General features: G+C 42.6%; 5 protein-coding genes across 8 annotated transcripts; 3 read left to right on the forward strand and 2 right to left on the reverse strand.

Moving 5' to 3' along the window:
- Window positions 1-114: 114 nt before the first annotated feature.
- On the reverse strand, window positions 115-9,708 carry RB195_011326 (uncharacterized protein; the record flags this gene model as incomplete). 2 transcript variants are annotated; one of them, XM_064192686.1, is made up of 11 exons in its annotated part: window positions 115-264; window positions 4,372-4,461; window positions 4,698-4,818; window positions 5,310-5,492; window positions 5,794-5,879; window positions 5,961-6,065; window positions 6,118-6,190; window positions 6,973-7,134; window positions 7,197-7,300; window positions 7,489-7,579; window positions 9,671-9,708. In XM_064192686.1, the coding sequence occupies 11 exons, from the start codon at window positions 9,706-9,708 to the stop codon at window positions 115-117; spliced, it is 1,203 nt and encodes a 400-aa protein (XP_064050268.1). The 2 variants fall into 2 exon arrangements, with proteins under 2 accessions (XP_064050268.1, XP_064050269.1); XM_064192685.1 differs by lacking the exon at window positions 9,671-9,708 and having other exon boundaries at window positions 7,489-7,575.
- RB195_011327 (uncharacterized protein) lies at window positions 689-1,093 on the forward strand (the record flags this gene model as incomplete). Its single annotated transcript, XM_064192687.1, has 1 exon — window positions 689-1,093. One exon carries the CDS (start codon window positions 689-691, stop codon window positions 1,091-1,093), a length of 405 nt encoding a protein of 134 aa, XP_064050270.1.
- Window positions 1,314-1,703, forward strand: RB195_011328 (uncharacterized protein; the record flags this gene model as incomplete). Its single annotated transcript, XM_064192688.1, has 1 exon — window positions 1,314-1,703. The coding sequence occupies one exon, from the start codon at window positions 1,314-1,316 to the stop codon at window positions 1,701-1,703; it is 390 nt and encodes a 129-aa protein (XP_064050271.1).
- On the forward strand, window positions 2,089-3,201 carry RB195_011329 (uncharacterized protein; the record flags this gene model as incomplete). Its single annotated transcript, XM_064192689.1, has 2 exons — window positions 2,089-2,215; window positions 2,840-3,201. The coding sequence occupies 2 exons, from the start codon at window positions 2,089-2,091 to the stop codon at window positions 3,199-3,201; spliced, it is 489 nt and encodes a 162-aa protein (XP_064050272.1).
- Window positions 9,709-10,041: 333 nt separating the features above from the next.
- On the reverse strand, window positions 10,042-18,512 carry RB195_011330 (uncharacterized protein; the record flags this gene model as incomplete). 3 transcript variants are annotated; one of them, XM_064192691.1, is made up of 10 exons in its annotated part: window positions 10,042-10,134; window positions 10,189-10,377; window positions 11,031-11,129; window positions 11,187-11,264; window positions 12,343-12,495; window positions 12,560-12,733; window positions 12,786-12,935; window positions 13,044-13,124; window positions 16,065-16,163; window positions 18,132-18,512. In XM_064192691.1, the coding sequence occupies 10 exons, from the start codon at window positions 18,510-18,512 to the stop codon at window positions 10,042-10,044; spliced, it is 1,497 nt and encodes a 498-aa protein (XP_064050273.1). The 3 variants fall into 3 exon arrangements, with proteins under 3 accessions (XP_064050273.1, XP_064050274.1, XP_064050275.1); XM_064192692.1 differs by lacking the exons at window positions 16,065-16,163; window positions 18,132-18,512 and adding exons at window positions 13,463-13,509; window positions 13,878-13,947; XM_064192690.1 differs by lacking the exons at window positions 16,065-16,163; window positions 18,132-18,512 and having other exon boundaries at window positions 12,343-12,467; window positions 12,556-12,733.
- Between the last annotated feature and the right edge of the window lie 1,481 nt (window positions 18,513-19,993).

Here is a 19,993-nt window from a genome sequence, read left to right on the forward strand (position 1 = left end):
ACTGAAAGAGTATGCAAATAATTTTTACTTCATACTTACAGGTATTTCAACAGTAACAAAATTCCAAAACAAATCATATCCTATATGTTACACATGTAAATTGCGGGTATTCTTCTATTGATTTTGAGCGGCTAATTGTTCTTGTTCGTGCAATTTTTGGATCAGGGCCTGCTTCTCTGCGTTGAAAAACTTGGCGAACCAATGAAGATGGTCCATTTTCTTCTCCAAAGTCATATAAGGATTTTTCGAGAGACCGACACACACCTGGAAATTACGAATGAGAAATGAATGCAGGAAAAATTAATAATATAATAGTTTCTTCCAACCAGTAACAATCTTATCAGTACTTACACTATTCACTGCAGTTTTCTGAATTTATCTCGCATGAACCCTAGTCCCCGTTTTCATCGTCGTAACGTCGGAGGTTTGCACTTCCAACAAAAATGTTATTTTCTCCGTGTTTTTATGATATCCTTGATCGGAGATGATTGAACTACTTATGCTTCACAACTGATCTGTTCAAACAAGAACTAAAAGGAAAAGATGTTATTTTCTCCGTGTTTTTATGATATCCTTGATCGGTATATATCCTATATCCTATATATATCCTAGATATCCTCCTCACCATCTGAGGGAAGACGGACAGGTCATTCCAGAGGTTCCCCCGTCCGAAATACGACATGCTATCATGTCGGTAAGAACGGCACCCGGTCCCGACAGAATAAGACCAGAACACCTGAAGAGCCTTCCGCCAGTACTCATCAACACCCTGGCGAGGCTCTTTACACGTTATCTGTCGGAATGCAAGGTTCCTAAACAGTGGAAGACCAGCAAGACCGTGTTGTTGTATAAAAAGGGAGATCCACATGACATCGGCAACTATCGTCCAATCTGCCTACTGTTCGTCATCTACAAGCTCTTTACACGAGTGATCCTTAATAGGATTGAAAAGTCTTGGATGAAGGACAGCCATGCGAGCAAGCAGGGTTTCGAAAAGGATTCAGCACGATTGACCACATTCACACTGTTTCGAAATTCATCGAGGTATCACGAGAGTACAAGATGCCGCTCTGTCTCACCTTCATCGACTTAAAGAAGGCCTTTGACTCAGTTGAGACGGAAGCGGTCGTGGAAGCCTTGGACAACCAGGGCATCCCTACTCAGTACATAAAGGTACTTCGAGAATTGTACAGTAACTTCACGACCGGAATTTCGCCATTCTACAAGAACATCATCATTGACGTGAAGAGGGGGGGGTCCGACAGGGTGATACAATTTCACCCAAAATATTCACAGCCACCCTCGAGAACGCAATGCGAAAGTTGGAATGGGACGACATGGGAGTGAAGGTTGATGGTTGGCAGCTACACCATTTGCGCTTTGCTGATGACATCGTACTGATAACACCTAGCATCAGCCAAGCGGAACGAATGCTGACCGAATTCGACGAAACATGTGGATGCATCGGTCTTCAGCTGAATCTACAGAATATGATGTTCATGCGGAACGGATGGGTCTCAGATGCCCCATTCACGCTCAACGGAACGAACATATCCGAATGCACCAGCTACGTTTATCTGGGGGGTCGGGAACTGAACATGATGAACGACCTGACCCCCGAGCTGGGCAGGAACACTCGGCTCCGTGCTCACCTCTTCAACACCACCGTACTTCCTGTTTTGACCTATGCTTCGGAAACGTGAGCATTTCGCAAGCAGGGAAAAAACGCAGTGAGTGTCATTGAACGAGCAATTGAGAGAGTGATGCTAGGAGTATCCCGTTTCACGCACGTAAGGGACGGGAATTCGAAGTTCTCTCCTACGTCAGCGATCGAAAATTAGAGACACCGCCCCGATCGCCAAGGAAAGTAAAATAAGGTGGGCCGGACACGTGATGCGCTTTAATGACAACCGTTGGACCAGAGCCGTGAGCGAATAGGTTCCCCGCGATATTAAGCGCACTACAGGAAGACCGCCGACCCGATGGTCAGATTTCTTCACGAAGTCCTTCAAAGAAAAATATGATGCTCTTCGTGTCCCACGCGAAAGTTCTGTACCACTGGGCTACTCTGGCACGCGATAGAGACAAATGGAAGGATTATTGGCGCCCGCTCGACCAGTTCGAAGATCAACGGGAGTCAAGGTGATCAAGGTGAAACCGGCATATACCGATGTATGGCAAAGTAGCTCTATGAAGATATTGACGACGGACGGATGTTAGTTTAGCGAGCCAAAACTCATCCATGAGATCGAACACTTCTGCTATATCCTGGTTCCCCACCAAAATTCCATTTCTTACTAAAGATTCCATTCGAACGGTGAAGTACACCCGCCTAATGTTCGAACCGCAGCAGTTCAATTCATCTTGTCAACTAATCTAACCAACTTTTCTAAAATTCCACCGACGCGAAGTGCGTAGGGATGGTCTCGATGAGGAGGACAAAGGATAAAAGTGTCTGGCGTTAATCAACCCGCTTGGGATGCTCCACCACGTTCCCTTCAATTCAGAATCGTTTGAGGTGTCTAGCTTGCACAAAAACTTGCGGGGGAAGGCAGATACATCAGGTCAGTGTTTCTACCCTAACAGAGACTGTATGGTACCAATTCATTAGTGGAAGGACAAAGAATTTGGTTGGCAGTAGGGTGCATTCGAACCTCCGATCGATGAGTGGAAACACAGCGAAACCTCCTAATCCTCCCAACAGGGTGGTCTAGAATTACTAACTGCAAAAGCCTCGAATATCGCGAACATACTTCAATCATTCTTCTAACAATGAGGTTCTGGTCAAGCATAAATCGAAGCCATCCGTAATGATCGAAACTTGACTTGATCATCATAGATGGCTTCCCTGTAATATCTGGTTATCCTGTCCAAGATGATCCGCTTCAAGACCTTTCACAAGCAACAATGGTATTATTGGTAAATCTTGGACTTCGCAGCGCACAAATTTTTGTGAATGCAATTGTGATGTCGTGTTTCCACGAGCCAAGTGTCCTTTCGGTAATTGATATTGGACGGATGGTCCTCGTCATCGCAAATCCAACACGAATACCAGATGAAAATAGAGATTTGAGCTTTTTGACGCCCCGTCCTCATCAGACTTTCCAGTCTCCATCTTCTGATCACAAATCAGAACCTTCTAGTCGGCAGGTGACGAAACTCTACGACCAAAGTAACCCCCGTGTACGTCGGTTATTTTAGTCAGAGAGTCGGCGTCATCAATGGTCCTCCTCGCTTGCTTGCTTCATGGTCCGTTCTTCGATACTAATCGACACATTTCGGCGGAGATTCTTTCTGTATTTGTCATTTTTCCAAATTTGTTTGAAGTACCAACCTCCGGTTGAGATGGCAATCATCTAATTATTTTCTAGCTCGAACCTTCCTTCACACTGGAGAATTGGGCGATGGTAGGAGAAGCGACAACTTCCAGACAGCTCTGGACTTTCGGATATCCAACAAGGGGTGTTCCTTTTCAAGACACAGTCAGGCTGAAGTTTAAAAGCTATCATCTTCCGCTAATCTTTTCTTTCAAGTGTTGAAAGCTGTTGTTGTTGTTGTTGGTTTCAGGTCTGAACTTTGCCAAGAAAAGCTGATGGCGTCAATAATTCCTCTTAAACGTGGAAGCAATGGTGAGACTCTCCTGCTCGCAAAAGTCTACCAAGCGATTGTCCTTTTCCTATGTTTGCAGTGTAATACTATTTCCCAAGTACATAGGATTGTTGTTCGAGTCTCATCTTTGCATTCGCATAAGTTCTGACAATGAACGCCTCGTGATTTGATATCTTGAACGTCGACATAAAAAACTTTTCTATGATTCTCTGTTGTTTCCGTAGATGTATCGGCACATACGACCAGGAGTTTCTGTTCTCTACGATCCTGCAGTAGTACAAAGGCGCATCCAGACAAGTCTTAGAGCCAAATACCATTACCAAGTTGTTTTAGCCGTTCCTCTCAGCTATACCGCAGCCTATCTTCTCCATTCGACACTAAAGGAGGAAGCTCTGATGTGTGTTTCCAGCAAAGCAACAAAGGGTCCATGTAGAAATGGCAGTACTCGGAAAGAACGGATTGTTCACTCGACAGCGACCGGCTGTTCGAATACGTAATTAGTATTTGTTCCCAAAGATTAAACGTTACTCTCAAGCATTTTGCCTCTGAGGATATGGATAGATTCTGGCAGTGAAAAAATGAAAAAGAATGAAAGCATCATCCCACAATTTTTAAGAAGTTTACGGCAAACAACACTGCAAAGTGAACAGTTCGCACGTTCCCAAAGCGTATACTTAGATGTCCGATAGCGCTTAACCACAACATTCAGCCGATAACAATTTTACTTGTATGTACGGTCCTTCTAAAAAGATATACACCCACCAGCTCCATGAAGTGTGCGATGGGACCATCCTTTGGCAGTCCTAGTTTAGGAAGATGTCTTTCGAGGAATATATGTTCGTAGAAGGGTACCTAAAGGAACATACTGAATAAATTCCGCGCTCAATTATAATGAATAATATTACTACCACATTACTCTACATCTGAAACAAAGACTATATTAAAGGCAGCTCAAGCAAAACTCTTATAGTACTCCATGTTCCGTTATTCTCTACGAAGCGAATAATGCTTATATTCTTGAATGCATTCATTTAGGATATACGTAAAACTGATACAGTCATAATCACAACGTCAGACCGAAATCAAACCTCGGACTCTGATCCAAACATGTACTCGTTATCTATTGGATATGGCCACTGCTTTCCTTCATTTGTCCATTTAATTTGTTCTTCAAAGGAATTTTCCGGGCCGAATGACTGATTCATTATCCTGAACAGCTATCTACTATTCGGAATGTAAATGAACACCATAAAAACATATTTCGAGCCCAGTTTTTATGAGCTGCAGATTTAGGATGGCATATCTATCTTTTATTTCATTTCTAATTAGCTACAAATTCCAGCTAGCCCAGAGTCTTCAAGGAATTGCCCAGGATTTTGCATGCATGTTTTTGCAAGCGTTGATCCATGTCGAGAAAAAGGGGTGAGGCAAACGATCTTCTCGCAATATCCTGAGCAAAACTAAAGTACTATGGGCTATCACAGAAAACAAACGTCACTGTGAACTCCCATCTGTGAACTCAGCTTGTTCTCTGCAAAACAGTCTTTATGCCAGATCAGATTTCAGCCGACTCTTTTCATATCAGATTATTCTTCTTTTCGTAGCTAGTATTCCTAATGTAAACTTCTTTAATCTGCTGCTCCACAACCAGCAGTACCATATTTAGGAAAGCAAAAAAATCTTATAGAAACGAATCCTACCGTGCTGCTCTAGAATCCCATTCTTGCCAAAAACGAAGGCTTACATCCCGGCAGTCTTCCACAGTATTCCAAATTCCCAGACGTTTCGATCCGCTCAACAGTGATGGAACAGCCGGATCTGGTTTGATTGTCCTACGACCCTTCGAACCACTTGCGAGCATATCATCATTATACAGCATCTTCCTGAAAATGCATGAATTATAGTATAGAGAAAATCTAGATATAAACTAAATCAAACGTCCGGGAGACGTATAGTAATTTCAAAACGATATGAAGCTCGGCCCAGTTGCGTAAGCACTCGAAGCGGTGCGGTGGACCGTAACGGTTAGGATCGAGAGAGGATAGCACCATTCTTCGCTGCAGTTCGCGATGGTCCCAGCTCGACTCCAACCGTTCCCTCCAACGCCCCACTGTCAGCGCAAACGCTTACGCATCTGTTTCATATCGTTTTGATTCTACTATATATTCAAAGTCGTAAACTTACTCAGCCATTTGCATAGCATAGTCGTAAAATTTCTGCTCAGATTCGACTCGTTCAACTTTTTGCTTGCGACTCAAGTCTTCCTCTGCCTATAAAAGTACATGACTAATTAGTATTCTGAACACTGAAACAAAAACATTTAGATGGTGATGTTGGATGTCATCACTGACCTTAGCACCTTCAACTTGCGCCTTTCTCTTCGCAGTCAAACGCTGATGGGCTTCAGCTACTGCATTTTCTGCCAGCTTTTGTGCCTCAGCAGGTTTAACTCCACTCTAGATAACGAAAAATAATTCCAATGTAGAGAACATGAGAAATGAACAATACCTGGACAGCCTGATAAAAAATTTCTTTCCTTAGAAGAAGAAGTCCTCTCCGCTCCTGTCGGGCTTGAGCGCTTCTAAAAACGATTGGATCAGGCCCTATAGCTAAACAACAATGTAACAATCGCAGCGGAAGCTGTTCTTTCTCGAGTTACTTGTGTTTAGTAGGAATTCTTAAGAAACAGAAGTTAATACTAGTGAAAACGTAACAATATTCAACTCTGAGAACAGAGATCTGTCGAAAATGGAATTGAAACTTCTCTAATGAACTATGGAAATAAAAAAGAGGAGGTCCCGAAAATACCTGAAATCGGAACCTTTGCGCTTATTGTTTTCAGACGTGATTTCGAAAAAAAATAAGTAATGAGTACTGATAGTGAATATAATACTGTGCCTGCATTCCAGTTTTCAACACAACAAAGAGAAAACGCTCAGGTGGAAGCCAAACAGTATGGAGCGAATCATAATCAACTGATCAAAAACTCGCAGAGATCCCGGGGAAGGACTGGAAGATTTGTAGAATCAAAACCCAAAGTTTGAAATGCATTGTCTCAGATATACATGCGGGATGACGTGATGCGGGAGAAGTCAAGCCAAGTCCCAAGATTTTCTGAAAATTGTTAATGTGTATCGCAACCTAATAATAGCCATGATCCCATGCACATAATTTCGCCAAGCGACAAGCTCCCCCTAAGATCGAAAGACTACGTAGATACTGTACGATCTACAAGTACAGTTCTCGAATACTAGGTACTTTGACGCGATTGCTCTTGCAGCTTCCTATCATAAAAAAAAGAATATGAAACAATGAGAAGGTCTTTTTTTGAGGTGACTGCTGCTTTGAACGAAACGGAATTACCTATTAGTAAGAGGGCTTGCTGCCTTTGTATCAGTTGCGACAGAGCTGAGGAGTCCTTGAATCGCTTTGTCTTCAAGCATATCTTGCATTTGTGCACTTGTAGCCTCATCAAATGTTGCCTTCTCATGTGAGATTAATTTTGATATGAGAGTGTTTTTGGTTCTGTAAAGCCGAGTAATATAAAAGCACATTATATGAATCAATGAAAAAAATTGGAAACATACACTTTCTTCGCTACTGGGTCATCCTTGTGCAAACCTTCTGCGACAGAATTAACTGCATCCAATAACTCATCACCGAGAACTTCCTTGGAACTCGCAGTTACTGGCTGTAATAAAGCAAACACATCTAAACAAACGCCGCACAAAGAATGTTAAAAGCGATACTTTTCAAAGCAAAAACCCAAAGCAAACCAACAAAAAAAAAATGTTCAAAAAACACGGAACAACACTCAACGGACAGAACCAGGCAGTGAATCATAAATGAAGTAAAATATCGATGTGTAATAGATGTCACCTTCTTTGTGTCCTTTTTGTCATCGCTCGACAGTAATCTACGTGTTGAACGAACAGCGTGGAAGGTAGGCCTCACTCGTTTCAACATAGCCCTGACGAAGTGTGGTTTGGTGAAACATATAACAAAAGATGAAGCTTCCAAGGGTGCAGCATTCAACAACTTTTCCTCACACAGGATGAAAGTTTCCAATAGAAATAGAAACATGGAATATACGGAAATAACGGAATAATTATTTTTGAGAGATGTGTACTCATGAAATTAAGCAACTATCTAATGTGCAACAAAAACACTCCTAATTTCTCTTTCCTACTTAATGATTCAATATCTTAAAAGTCGTAAATGATTAAAATCGATGCATTTCCAAGTATATATATATATATATATATATATATATATATATATATATATCTGCGAGCCTCCCGCAGGGCTACGCGTCGCGTCCGGCCAGGGGCTAAAAGCGGACAGAAAGCATCATTAGGTCTGCCTCGAGACGCTGATAGATTCAGGAGATGCACTTCTCATTTCTGCCGCGCAAGGACTGACTCATAATATCCCTTTATCCGGTCCTACACTCTGGTCCAGCCAAAAGCGTTTAATAAGCAGGAGGAGGTGAAATGGAAGCTTTCTAAAGTCGCCTTCAACAAATGAACACCATCTCTCCATTCCGGGATGATGCGACATCCTCCCACAAAACTCTTGGAACTAGAAGCGACCGACCTACCCATGGTTTTAAATCGAACGCCAGACGCAGCAATACTAAATAATAAACGTAGTAATAATAAAATAATAGTAATAATAATAATAATATCTTCCGGGCCGTTTATTACGTTTTATTATTGAATGCGGCGCCGCACAAGGCTGCCGCTCCAATCGAACCCCTTGTAGAAAATAGTGCGCCAAAACGCCTGAAGCCGTATCTTCCGGGCCGTTTTTTATGGCATTTAGAAAGAAATGGACGGAATCACCCCCCTCTACGTAGTTTCCCATCCCGTATACGAATACTCCACCCGAAATCTGCACTACCTCAGATTCGTAGGGTGATGCCTTTAATACGGGAGCACCAGGAAGAACGGGTTGCAAGACTCATATAGGCTGCCGAAGCGAAAAAAAAACTACGATGACGATCTGATATGCTATATTCAACACATGCACATGAAGATATGATGATTCTAACCAAGAAGATAAAGTAAAACGTCGTGAGACTGACCGAGATGAGACAGAGACCATTGAACACTGCAACTGATAATGGAGAACTGTTTCTAGGACAGTAGAAGAGTTGTTGGGGTCAGCTTTTCAACGATCGTGGTAATGAAAAGCGACTCTTTTGTGTTATCGTGCATGATTGGCATTTGTAGTAATCACAGCAGTAGTAAAATCCCAAAATCCGCCATGGAAGAAGTTTAAACTTTAGTTACTTCAAAACTCTTACTTCGATAAAACTAGCAAGCAAAGTACACCGTTAAACAAGAGGTGAAGCGGAAATCCACTTCCTACAAGTTGGATTTGTTGAGGAGATCAATCGGAAGGAACAGCCGAACAAGCAAAGATGAGTTCACCTGGGATTGGGTTCATGAAGGACGCCAAGCGCGATTACACAAAATGGTACAGAAATCAGATCAATGCAAATTGCCTTAGAGGCACAGTAATAGCAAAAAACAAGCGAAGTGGACGCACCCCTATTTGAAACTTGCTTACGCCGACTTTATGGAGCACTTACTGCGTATAATATCCTATTTCATTCCTACGTCATGGCTGAATAAGTACAGATAAACCACTTAAGGATGGGGCACGACACTTTATTCGCTTGTTAACAATTCTCGCTGCTTCTGTTACTGATGACCTCAACATCACATCGCTGGTACACACAGCTCCATAAGCAAACGAAATCTTTCCCCGATAACGGATACAAAACCGCGTGAAAATGCGAATTTTATATCTTAAACACTGCATCAATGACTATGAGAATCGGAGACATATTGCTTCATTACGAACCTCACACTACACACCAACTCCGCCTCTACGAAACAAAAGACCTCCACTTTTCCCTTTGTCTGAATTACCGTTAGCTCGTACTTTAAAACCCTTCCCAATAACATTAGCGAGCAAAGTAAGACGCAACAGAACACTCTCCAACGGCTTTCCTTGTAATAACTAATGATGCACTGAGGTCAATAGCACCAACTTGAATCTGTGTACGCTGCTACAAAACCATCGTTCCATTTAGGAAAGATCGATGTCTTGAGCAAGTAGCATATCGTTACTTCCTGTAAAGCTTCCCAGCTGATAGAGTACAGTAAATTCCAAAGGAAAAATTTTGTTGGTATCCCTCCTTACACACAAATCTTAACATGCATAACTGTCCAGACAATGGGTCCAGAAAAAGACAGCCATAAATCCTCCATTAAAATAAAAACGGGCAGAAGAAATATATTTATTAGTACAAAAATACACAAAAATGTAGCAATCTAAAACTAGATTTCTGAGGCAACCGGAAGACACGAGGTTCTTGAAAGTCCAAATTAGTTAGTTTACCATCTACTTTTCTACCACTTCCTACTTTCCTTTCACAAATGCAACACCTTTTGCAATGTTCTTGTTGAGTTCAGCAACAGAAGCGTTGATTAATTCCTGCTCAAAAGCGTTTACCTAAAATACACACATTTGAATATACCTTCAAAAGAGGAACGTCGCTACACAAACCTTTCCAACACCAAGAATCTTCTGAATGCCATCAACTCCAAGTTCGAGAGGAGTGGAGAAATATTCCACTCCTTTTACAGCATCCGATGCTACGTATGCACACTGAACGTTCTTTTCACCTTTGATTCCACGAAGTAAAGAGTGGGCAAACCGCCACCCTGCGACTGCCATTGATAAGGTAGCGGAACCCTTAAAAATCTTTTATGCCATGCGTATCTCAGCGAAATATCTACTTCGTGAATCAATCACTCAAAACGAAAACAGCAACGAAATGCGATACAGTGATTTCAATCAAACATATGTAACAATTAAAATAATATTTAAAGGATATTGGAAGTAATCCTGTACAATATTAATACTAACAAAGACTGAATTATCCATATGAATTAGTCACTTCTACTGTTCTCGCTTTTTTTAAATGCCGATACCCGCGTTCACAATAACCTGTACATTGTAGAAGTATCGAAAATCTTTAACGTGGATTCCACACCGTGGTATTCTGGCACGTTTTTGTCCACAACGTATCGTATATGTAGTAATAATGCATATATGGAACAAGCCAAATTCAAAACAAAAGATATTCGGGTAAAATGTAGTTGGGGGGGGGGGGGGGGGGACATTCAGTGGCCCCTCTTATTTCTCGAAGTAAATAATTAAATCAATCGGGACGCTAAGGCCTTAGCATTAGTCATAGAGGATCTACGACATGTAAACTAAAGTTACTAAGAGAAAAAAGTAAGTTAGAGCGTCGAGAAATAAGGGCGCCAGTGAAAATCAGAAAGAAAATATCCAGAATTTTCAAGGTAATTCTTTTTTTAACACCAATCTTCACAGGCACTCACCGCTCCTGCTTTAGCTTTTACAACCTCCGTTCCAGCATCTTGAATTTTCTGAGTCAAATTGATAACTTCTTCATCAGTGAAAGTAACCTTGGGAGTGACCTAAGATGGAAACATTTGCATCTGCACATTAGACAAATGCAAGATTTGTCCAATAACCTGAGATAGCAGAGGAATAATGGTACTTCCTGCATGACCTCCTACGACGGGAATGACTGTCTTAGTTGCATCAAGACCCTGAAAAAAGTGAGGAAATTAAATCTGCATAGTTCAGCATATGAGACATTGCGATGAGAAACCGATACTAAAAAGGAAAGTATTTGGAAAATCTGGATAATGAGTATCTTGAATAAAAATTACTGGCATCAAACTTGACGTGATCAACATCTGGAACTCTCAGAGAACGTTCACTTAAGTATTGAATTAAAGGCATCACCCCACGAATCTGAGGTGGTGCAGATTTCAGGTGGAATATTCGTATACGGGATGGGAGACTACGGAAAGGGAGGTGATTCCGTCCATTTCTTGCTAATTGCCGTAAAAAACGGCCCGGAAGATGCAGCACCGCGCAGGGCTGGCGCGCTCCAATCGAACCTCTTGTACAAAATGGTGCGCCAAAACGAATGAAGCCGTATCTTCCGCGCCGTTTTTTACGGCAATTAGGAAGAAATGGACGGAATCACCCCCCTCTCCGTAGTCTCCCATCCCGTAAACGAATACTTCACCTGAAATCTGCACCACCTCAGATTCGTGGGGTGATGCCTTTAATCTCCTGCTCATAGCCCATGAAGGGTGCAGATGAGGATGGAAACTCAATAAAGCTAATTTCAGTGGTATTTCTGAGGAGGGCATCAATTCGCTGAAAAACAAAACTGAACTCAGATGAATGTAAATTATCTACAGGAAAAGCAAGACAAATTCGCTGGGAAACTAAATGAGAAACTGTACAGACCCTATGTTATTCCAATTTATTTTTTTCCAATTTTCTTAGCTAATTTAAGAAAGGGATAAGTGTAGTCGGGCGTGGGCACTCAACTGCGCTCTTATTTCGGGAAGTAAATAACTAAATCACTCGTAGTTCTGAAATATATGCATTAGTTTTAAAGAATCTATTACATATAAACTAAAGTTACTAAAAGAAAAAGGAAGATGTGGCTTCCAGAAATAAGAATGCGGTTGAGTGCGTAAAAAGTCAAGTCCTCGTAGATGCTTCGATTAACGAATAAACTCGTGGTGAAAGTTAGAAATCCGAGATATCTCAAATAGAAGTTGATTAGCTAATCCTTAAAGGTATAAACCATCACAAAAAACCAACCTTTAGCTGAGAAACAAAAGCCTGTGCTCGAACCACATCCAGCATGGTAACACCGAAAATCCGTCGTCTATCATAGACGCCGTGTTTTTTCATCACCTCCGAGGCAATAGGAACCGTGGAATTCACTGGGTTCGTGATAATTGCAATCATTGCCTGAAAAGTTTAACAAAAGTCGACAGTGATCAAACTGCCACTGGAATTCGCCGTATGCACTTGCCTTTGGAGACTCTATTGCTATTACATCAATGAGGTCTCGAACTATACCAGCATTGGTATTGAAGAGATCGTCACGAGTCATTCCTGGTTTACGCGGAACTCCAGCAGGAATCACAATCACGTCAGCATCTGAAACTGCAGCTGCAAGTTCTTTCGGTCCGGTGTGAGCGGTGACCTGTAACGTATTTTCTAAAAATCAACATGTGGAACAGAAAACGACGACTAACTTTGGCATTAGTATCGATGTGAGAAAGATCAGCTGCTACTCCTGGAGTACCGACAATATCGTACAATGCTAGGTGTTTGACGAGATGATCTTGTTTAAGAAGCAGACCAAGAGATTGGCCAATACCACCAGACGCACCGAGAAGAGCGACCTGAATTTTCACGTTCGCAAGCACGTGCAAACGAACAAGTGACTGCACCTGTCACACTGTAAACTAGAAAAATCACGTCGACAATTTAAAAAAAAGCCAGAGAGAGACCTTTGGCTGTGAATGTGAATGACGGACGGATCGAAGTCCAATTGATGCTACTGCAGCCAAATTTCTTGCAGGAAGAGCCATCTGAAATATCGATAGTTGTTATACAAGTAACCTAAACCTTAAAGTTATCGAATTAAAACACGAATACCACATTGGGAAATGTAATCGAAATTAAGCATGAACTTGAAGATCTCACTGAAAAAGGCAGCAAGATGTGAAACAGCCGATCCTATCTGTTACACCAAACAAAAAAGACTCCGTTTCAGAGCAATCTTTAAAGGACTGCGGCGCGCATCCGGTGTTTTCGCGCTGAGATAGGCTGCCGGCAGATTTTGCAGCGGCTAGAGCGGCGCTCTGCGGATTGGATTGGGCCACTGGCTACGCTCTCAGGATAGGGTATGTCGAGGTTCGATGCTCACCAAATCCGAGGAGCGAAATGGTCCCTCCCTTGCGGTTGCAGACGCGGCTAGAAAGCGGCGTGTTTTTGTGCACGAGTAGTTCAGCGCTAGAGCGGACGTAGAGTCGATTGACGCGCTACGTCATCATCAAAGGTGCCTTTTCCTGTTTTTGCCGTCTTTGTTGGTCGATATGTTTGTGTCGTCGCTTTCATTATTAATGCGAAGGTTTCAACAGTGCACTCTGGAAAGGAATTGACGTAGGCGGACCCTTCGCCAGATAACTGCATACATACTGCATACATACATGTGGGGGAATAGGTGTGTTAGTTTTGTGCTCTAGAAGGCGATTAAGTGATGTTTTTAGGTTCGTTCAAAATAGCAAAGAATCGCCTATTCTTTGCAAGCCGCATACGGAAAATTAGGGCAATGATCAAACCGCTGGACTTCGAAAGCCCTGATAACCATGTGGCTGCGATGAACATCACTTCTGGGATAATACAACCCATTTCCAGATCGATCCCTCAACAAAGTAGCAAAAAGCGCCCGTGAGTATTTGCCGTGAGTAACGCAGCAGTAGCAACATACGCACATCTTCAAAGTGTTTTTTCTGCTCTCTTTCTCCCTTAAAGGCATCACCCCACGAATCTGGAGTGGTACGGATTTCCGGTGGAGTATTCGTGTACGGGATCGTAGATTATTGAGAGAAGGGTGATTCCGTCCATTTCTTCCTAATTCTGCCGTAGAAAGCGGCCCGGAAGATACGACTTCGAGCGTTCCGGCGCACTATTTTCTACAAGGAGTTCGATTGGGGCGCGCCAGCCCTGTGCGTCTCCCGTGCCGTTTTACGGCAATTAGGAAGAAATGGACGGAACCACATCCCTCTCCGTAATCTACGATCCCATATACGAATATTCCACCTGAAATCCGCACCACCTCAGATTCGTGGTATGCTGCCTTTAATTAGTGGGGAAAGCAGAGCATTTCACCAAAAAAAATGTACAAACTATTCCTAGCCTAGACTTAGTTGGCATCATTATGTCAATACGTCCTGGCAACTTAGTAATATCGAACATGTGTAGACATATCGGCCAAATTTCCATAATCTGAGATAGTGAAGTAGCTTAGTGGTGCTTAAGAAGCACCATTCCATGAATTTGACATGTTTAGGGGATCCGCAAAAGAAAAAGCTAAAAATGCGGTTGTAGATTGTGGGACTCAGGGTGGTTCTACTCATATCTCCCTAATCGTAGTTTAAAAAAAAACGGAAGACTCCGTTTTTCACCACGATTTTAGTTGGAAAGCTCCACAGTAGTAAACGTGCAGCATTCAGCTGCGCAGCGGTGGTATGGTGTCCCCCAGAATTCCTCCATGTTCATACTTCACACAACACACAGCAAACTTCAAAAGTTGTACAAATGAAATTAGGTGGAAAGTGACCACCATTCCCAGTGAGCTGAATAATTCCAGATGATCGCTGTTCTACCTCATCGATGTGAAGATAGCAGTTTGCCAGGATGATACGATGCTTGGCACTAGTAAGAAGAGCGTTAAGAAAAATCGAAGCCGAGTTACATGAGAGAGGAAGTTGATGCTTACCAGTATTAACGTCATTTCGTCGATGTCATCTTAAAGGCTGGATATCACGAAACTAACGATGTTAAGTCTCAGTGGTGGAATATGAAATATAGGTGTTGATTATGAATATAAAGGTGGTTCCTCTCCACTCCCAATAATAGTGTAACAAATTGGCGTGGAAACCGCTTAGTTCCTACTAGGTACGTTAAAGCGTTCCCTCTTGTTCACGCCCCAATTCCCTCAGCAGCCTGTTCATAGATTGTGCTTGAAAAGGCTGCTGAAGAGACCTCACCGATTCGCGAACGCTCCTTCATGGATGCGTCGCGTGTTGAAGTTTCCACGTACCATGCACGGAAACCGTTTCCCAAGCCGTTTTTTCAGGACTATTAAGGGAAATTGACCGGGGCCGTTGAGGAATAGTCGTAATCTACACCCCGAAGTCTGCATTTGCCAACGAAGACTCACTCCGATATGGTGATACGCTGCCTTCAATAATAGCACATTTCAAACTAGTGGCGCGAATCTCTACTGATTTCAACCCTATAGAGATGCGATCAACAGATGCGTCTGAAGAAAATGATCCCCATAACAAAGTAGTAGGCTCCCAATCCACTCACGCTCGATGGGACGAATACAGCCATAAGGGAACAACAAACATCTCTTGCACTGTTCATTCAACACGATTTTTTTTTCGACTTAGGTCATTCCATTTCTGAAGGAACAGGATTTTTGTTCCGAGTTTTTGACTTGCGATCAATGTAATGATATGATAGTTTTCTTATTGATCAAATTATCGGGAGCAGAAGTAATACAAGGTAAGCAATCATTGTGAATGGCACAGATGACAAGACGCGTTTACAGGTATGACATTAATTTTTGAAGAAGGCATGTATGGTACTGGTATAACAGGTAGAGGAAAACAAATGTGGCGTCACTAACGGGAAGACTGACTATAAAAAAAGACCACAACAGGTTCTACATCTACGAGTTTTAGTGTTGATAGCAGTCGAATAAAAGGAAAAAAAAACCCTTTAAAGAATTCCCTCACCTCGTCAAGATTTTGCGGATGCTTCCCATGTTTGAAGAAACGTGAGAAGAGTCCCTGCTTCTGTCGATTCAAGCAAACGCGATGGGTCCGGCTCAGCTCCTACACTTCTGCTTGCTTCGCACTGACCCTTCCGAAACCCTGCTCCAATTCGAATCCTGGTAGTTGATGTCAGAGGTGAAGAATGCCCACAACCTTTCATTGAAAGTGCTGCTCGTTACGCCTCCAGTTTTTTTCTTCACTGCATTCAACGGATTGTCAATGAGAAGATTCTGCTCGGTTGTTGTAGGAATACCACCTCACCAGCACCACAACTTCATACGGGTGGTGAACACAGGAAGAATTTCTGCATGGGTCAAAGTCCCCGCGGAGAACTCGCAAAGACTCCAAGGGGTCAAGATTCACCGGGAGGTAGCCGGGCTAACCGGATGCAGCCGACAAGACAAGACAAGACTAGTTAAGAGAAGTTAAGACAAGTTATGACACAAAGTTTGACCAGAGTGATCTATGAACTCTAAAATGCAATGAAATGAGTAACCAGAGAACAGCTTTGAAGCCAACCTTTTACTTGTATGAAAATTAGAAGTATATCACATCCATGTATTCCAAATATACCTCTTATATTCTTCTCCGTAACAAAGCGGGGAATTTCACGGCAGCGCTCGTTGATAGTGATTGTTTTTAATTGATTTTCTTGAGCTGTAGCCAAGATTGGTATTGTTTGTCTTTGATAGTGATTGTGGTGACATAACTATTAGATTCCAATTCTTTTTTGAAATCCGCCATTACGTACTTAATCGTTTGTCAGCGGATTTGTTCCCTCCTTCGCACGTGTTTCATAGTATTTACATATTTTTATGTATTTATTTGTTCAGAGCAAATTCTGAAATGTGCTTATTAGTTTGAATTAACTTGTCTTTACTTGTCTTGTCTCGTCGTCTGCACCAAGCCCTTCCCCCCCCCCCCCTCTATTCTAATACTGGAACATTGCACTGGAAAAGTCCTTTGCTCATCTGCGAAAGGTCGCGTTCCATGTGAAATCACTAATTCCACAATACCTCCGTTATAAACCACTAATTTTACGCTTCATTGACTGAATTCGTTATTTTGGCGATACCACACCTACTGATATTTGCATGTCATATGTCTTCAGCTGAAACGTTATTTACTTTATTCGATCCATTCCTCAAATTGAGAGTAAACATCTTCCCATGAGCTTTCCGAATTCTGCAAATTTACAAGAGTTTTTGCTCCAGAATTCTTTTCTTCTTTGCTCTAGTTTAGGTTTTGATGAAGAGCTGAACAAACACGAAGTAAATGTTGACCAACTCGAACTTCCAATCGAAAAACACGGTCATCACCTTTGTGAAACGCTCAAAAATACATGGCCGCTCAAAATTCGAGAGAAAATCAGTTTCCTCACTTCTGGAAGCTAATTCGACGGCATTGAAATTCATATGGATGTGAATGTGCAGTTGGAACAATGAGGTGCAATATATCCGGCGCTTTTTCAGAACAGTTTCATAGAACAGTTTCGATAAAGCGTCGACTCATTGAGGAATTTGTCCAACCCTACAAGATGTTCTTTCGAGAAAAACTGACCGAAGCTAAGAATGACCACATGAATGCGACTGAAGCAGGATAGGACTTAAAGGCAGCATATCACGAAAATGACGTGATAAGGGAATCCAAAAGCTAGAAATGGAGTTGTAGATTGGGTAATTAGGGCTGGTTCCGCTCATCTCTCCCTAATCATCGTTTAAAAAAAAACGGCGTGGAGACCGCTTTAGATATGTAAACGTCCTGGTCCCCTCAGCAATCTATTTATTCACGTGAATAAGCAGACGAGGAGAACTCACTGGCTTTCGTTTGCTCCGCAGTTGGATGCTGCTCGTGTACGTGAGTGGATCATTGCAACTGAAATCGTCGTGAGAAATAGAGTCTTCTACGGAGTTTTTTTTTACTACGATTAGGGAGAGATTAACGGGACCACCTCTGATCCTGCGATCTACGACTCCGTGTAGAGTTTGTCCATCGGAAATCCATGCTACCTCAGATTCGTGAGGTGACCTTGAAGGTTCGTGCCTTTAATTGGCCGAGTTCTTCGGTGACCAAAAATCTTCTCTTGCTTTTGCAGTGAAGAGTGGTCAACGAGGCCAACATATGTGGATCGTATAAAAGAAGAATCCTGTCAGCAATACATGGCATATTATGCGCTTTCAAGTGCATAGTCGAATCAAAACGAACTGAAGCTCGGTTCAGTTGTGCAAACGAGGAGACAGGTAATAGCTCTTGGTTACCTTGACTCCCGTTGATGTTCGAACTGGTGGAGATGGCGCCAGTAATTCTTCCATTTGTCCCGATCACATGCAGGGTCGCCCAGTGGTTCCTCCTTTCGCAAGGGACACGAAGAGCATCATAATTTCCTTTGAAAGACTCTGTGAAGAACATCGGGTCGGCGGTCTTCCTGCAGTGCGCTTAATATTGCGGAGAACCCAGTCGCTCACGGCTCTGAACCAACGCTCGTCGTTAAGAACATCACCCGTCTGGCCCACCTTATTTTACTTTCTTTGGCAAACGTGGCGGCGTCTCTAACCTTTGGTTGCTGACTTAGGTGAGAACTGCGAATACCGTCTTTCACTTGTAAGAAGCGGGATACTGCTAACATCACTCTTTGGATTGCGCGTTCAATGACACTCACTGCGTTTTCTTCCTGCTTGCGAAATGCTCACGTTTACGAAGCATAGGTCAAAGCAGGAAGTACGATGGTGTCGAAGAGGTGAGCACGGAGCTGGGTGTTCTTGGTCTTCTTCACTACACCCCCGATGCTCTTATATGCTCCCCAAGCCGCTCATTTCCTCCTGCTCAGCTCAGGGGTCAGGTCGTTCATCATGTTCATTTCCCGACCCAGATAAACGTAGCTGGTTCATTCGGATATGTTCGTTTCGCTGAGTGTGAATGGGACATCTGAGACCCATTCGTTGCGCATGAACATCGTCTTTTCCAGATTAAGCTGAAGACTGATGCATCTAAATGTTCAGAAATGAATTCGGTCAGCATTCCGCTTGATTAATGCTAGATATAAATCGTAAAGAAGAATGCATCGCTGTGACCAACGAGCTGGCGCCATATCAGGACCTTTGCGGGTTTTGACCTACGGGGTCAGAGGCGGGGGCATCGTTACTAGTTAATACTAGCGGCGCAACTTCTCTCTCAACTGGTGGTCCGCTAACATCACGATTTCGTGGCTATCAAGGTGAGCGCTGGTCTGCTTTTCTGACGTTGCTTTTAAATAATCTGTTTGCTAAATCATATCTTGTGGGATGACGAGACATTTGAGAGAGTAGATTACACGTGTCTTTGATTTTTCCAGGCTCTGAAGAAGGCGACAACGCCGAAACGTTAGCCAGAATAAAGATCAATAACAATCTTGGTTCAGCTTAAGAAAGTAGTACACAATTCTAGATATCGTCAGAACGATGTCATCAGCAGAATGTTAATGTCCGTACCTTATTTGATAGATTTACAAATTAACTTTTATGCGAAAACTCATTAAAAACACCAATCAAGCACAAAATCATGAAAGCTAAAACATGAACTGCCTGCATAGTTGTACTAGCGCCGGTAAACACACTCTTACATCCATCCGATTGATATTGAATGATTGACAGTGGTCAGAGCGACGAGTTTGCAGATGCACAAAGACACCATAACGAATTATGACGTGGAAGAAAGTTACAAAAAGAGCGATCTACCTGTTATTCATACTAAATTATTTAGGAGTTGCCCTACTCGCTTCCTCGGACGGCTATTTTTCGAACGTGCGCGCACGTGTTCCGCCGGAGATGGTGGAACTCCCCCTTTGGCCGGAATACCGACAACGTTAGCAGTTTGCCGGACGAGCAGCCAACATGTGACAGAATGAACCTACG

The sequence above is a fragment of the Necator americanus genome, chromosome III (assembly GCF_031761385.1).
Source record: "Necator americanus strain Aroian chromosome III, whole genome shotgun sequence".
Lineage (NCBI taxonomy): Eukaryota > Metazoa > Nematoda > Chromadorea > Rhabditida > Ancylostomatidae > Necator > Necator americanus.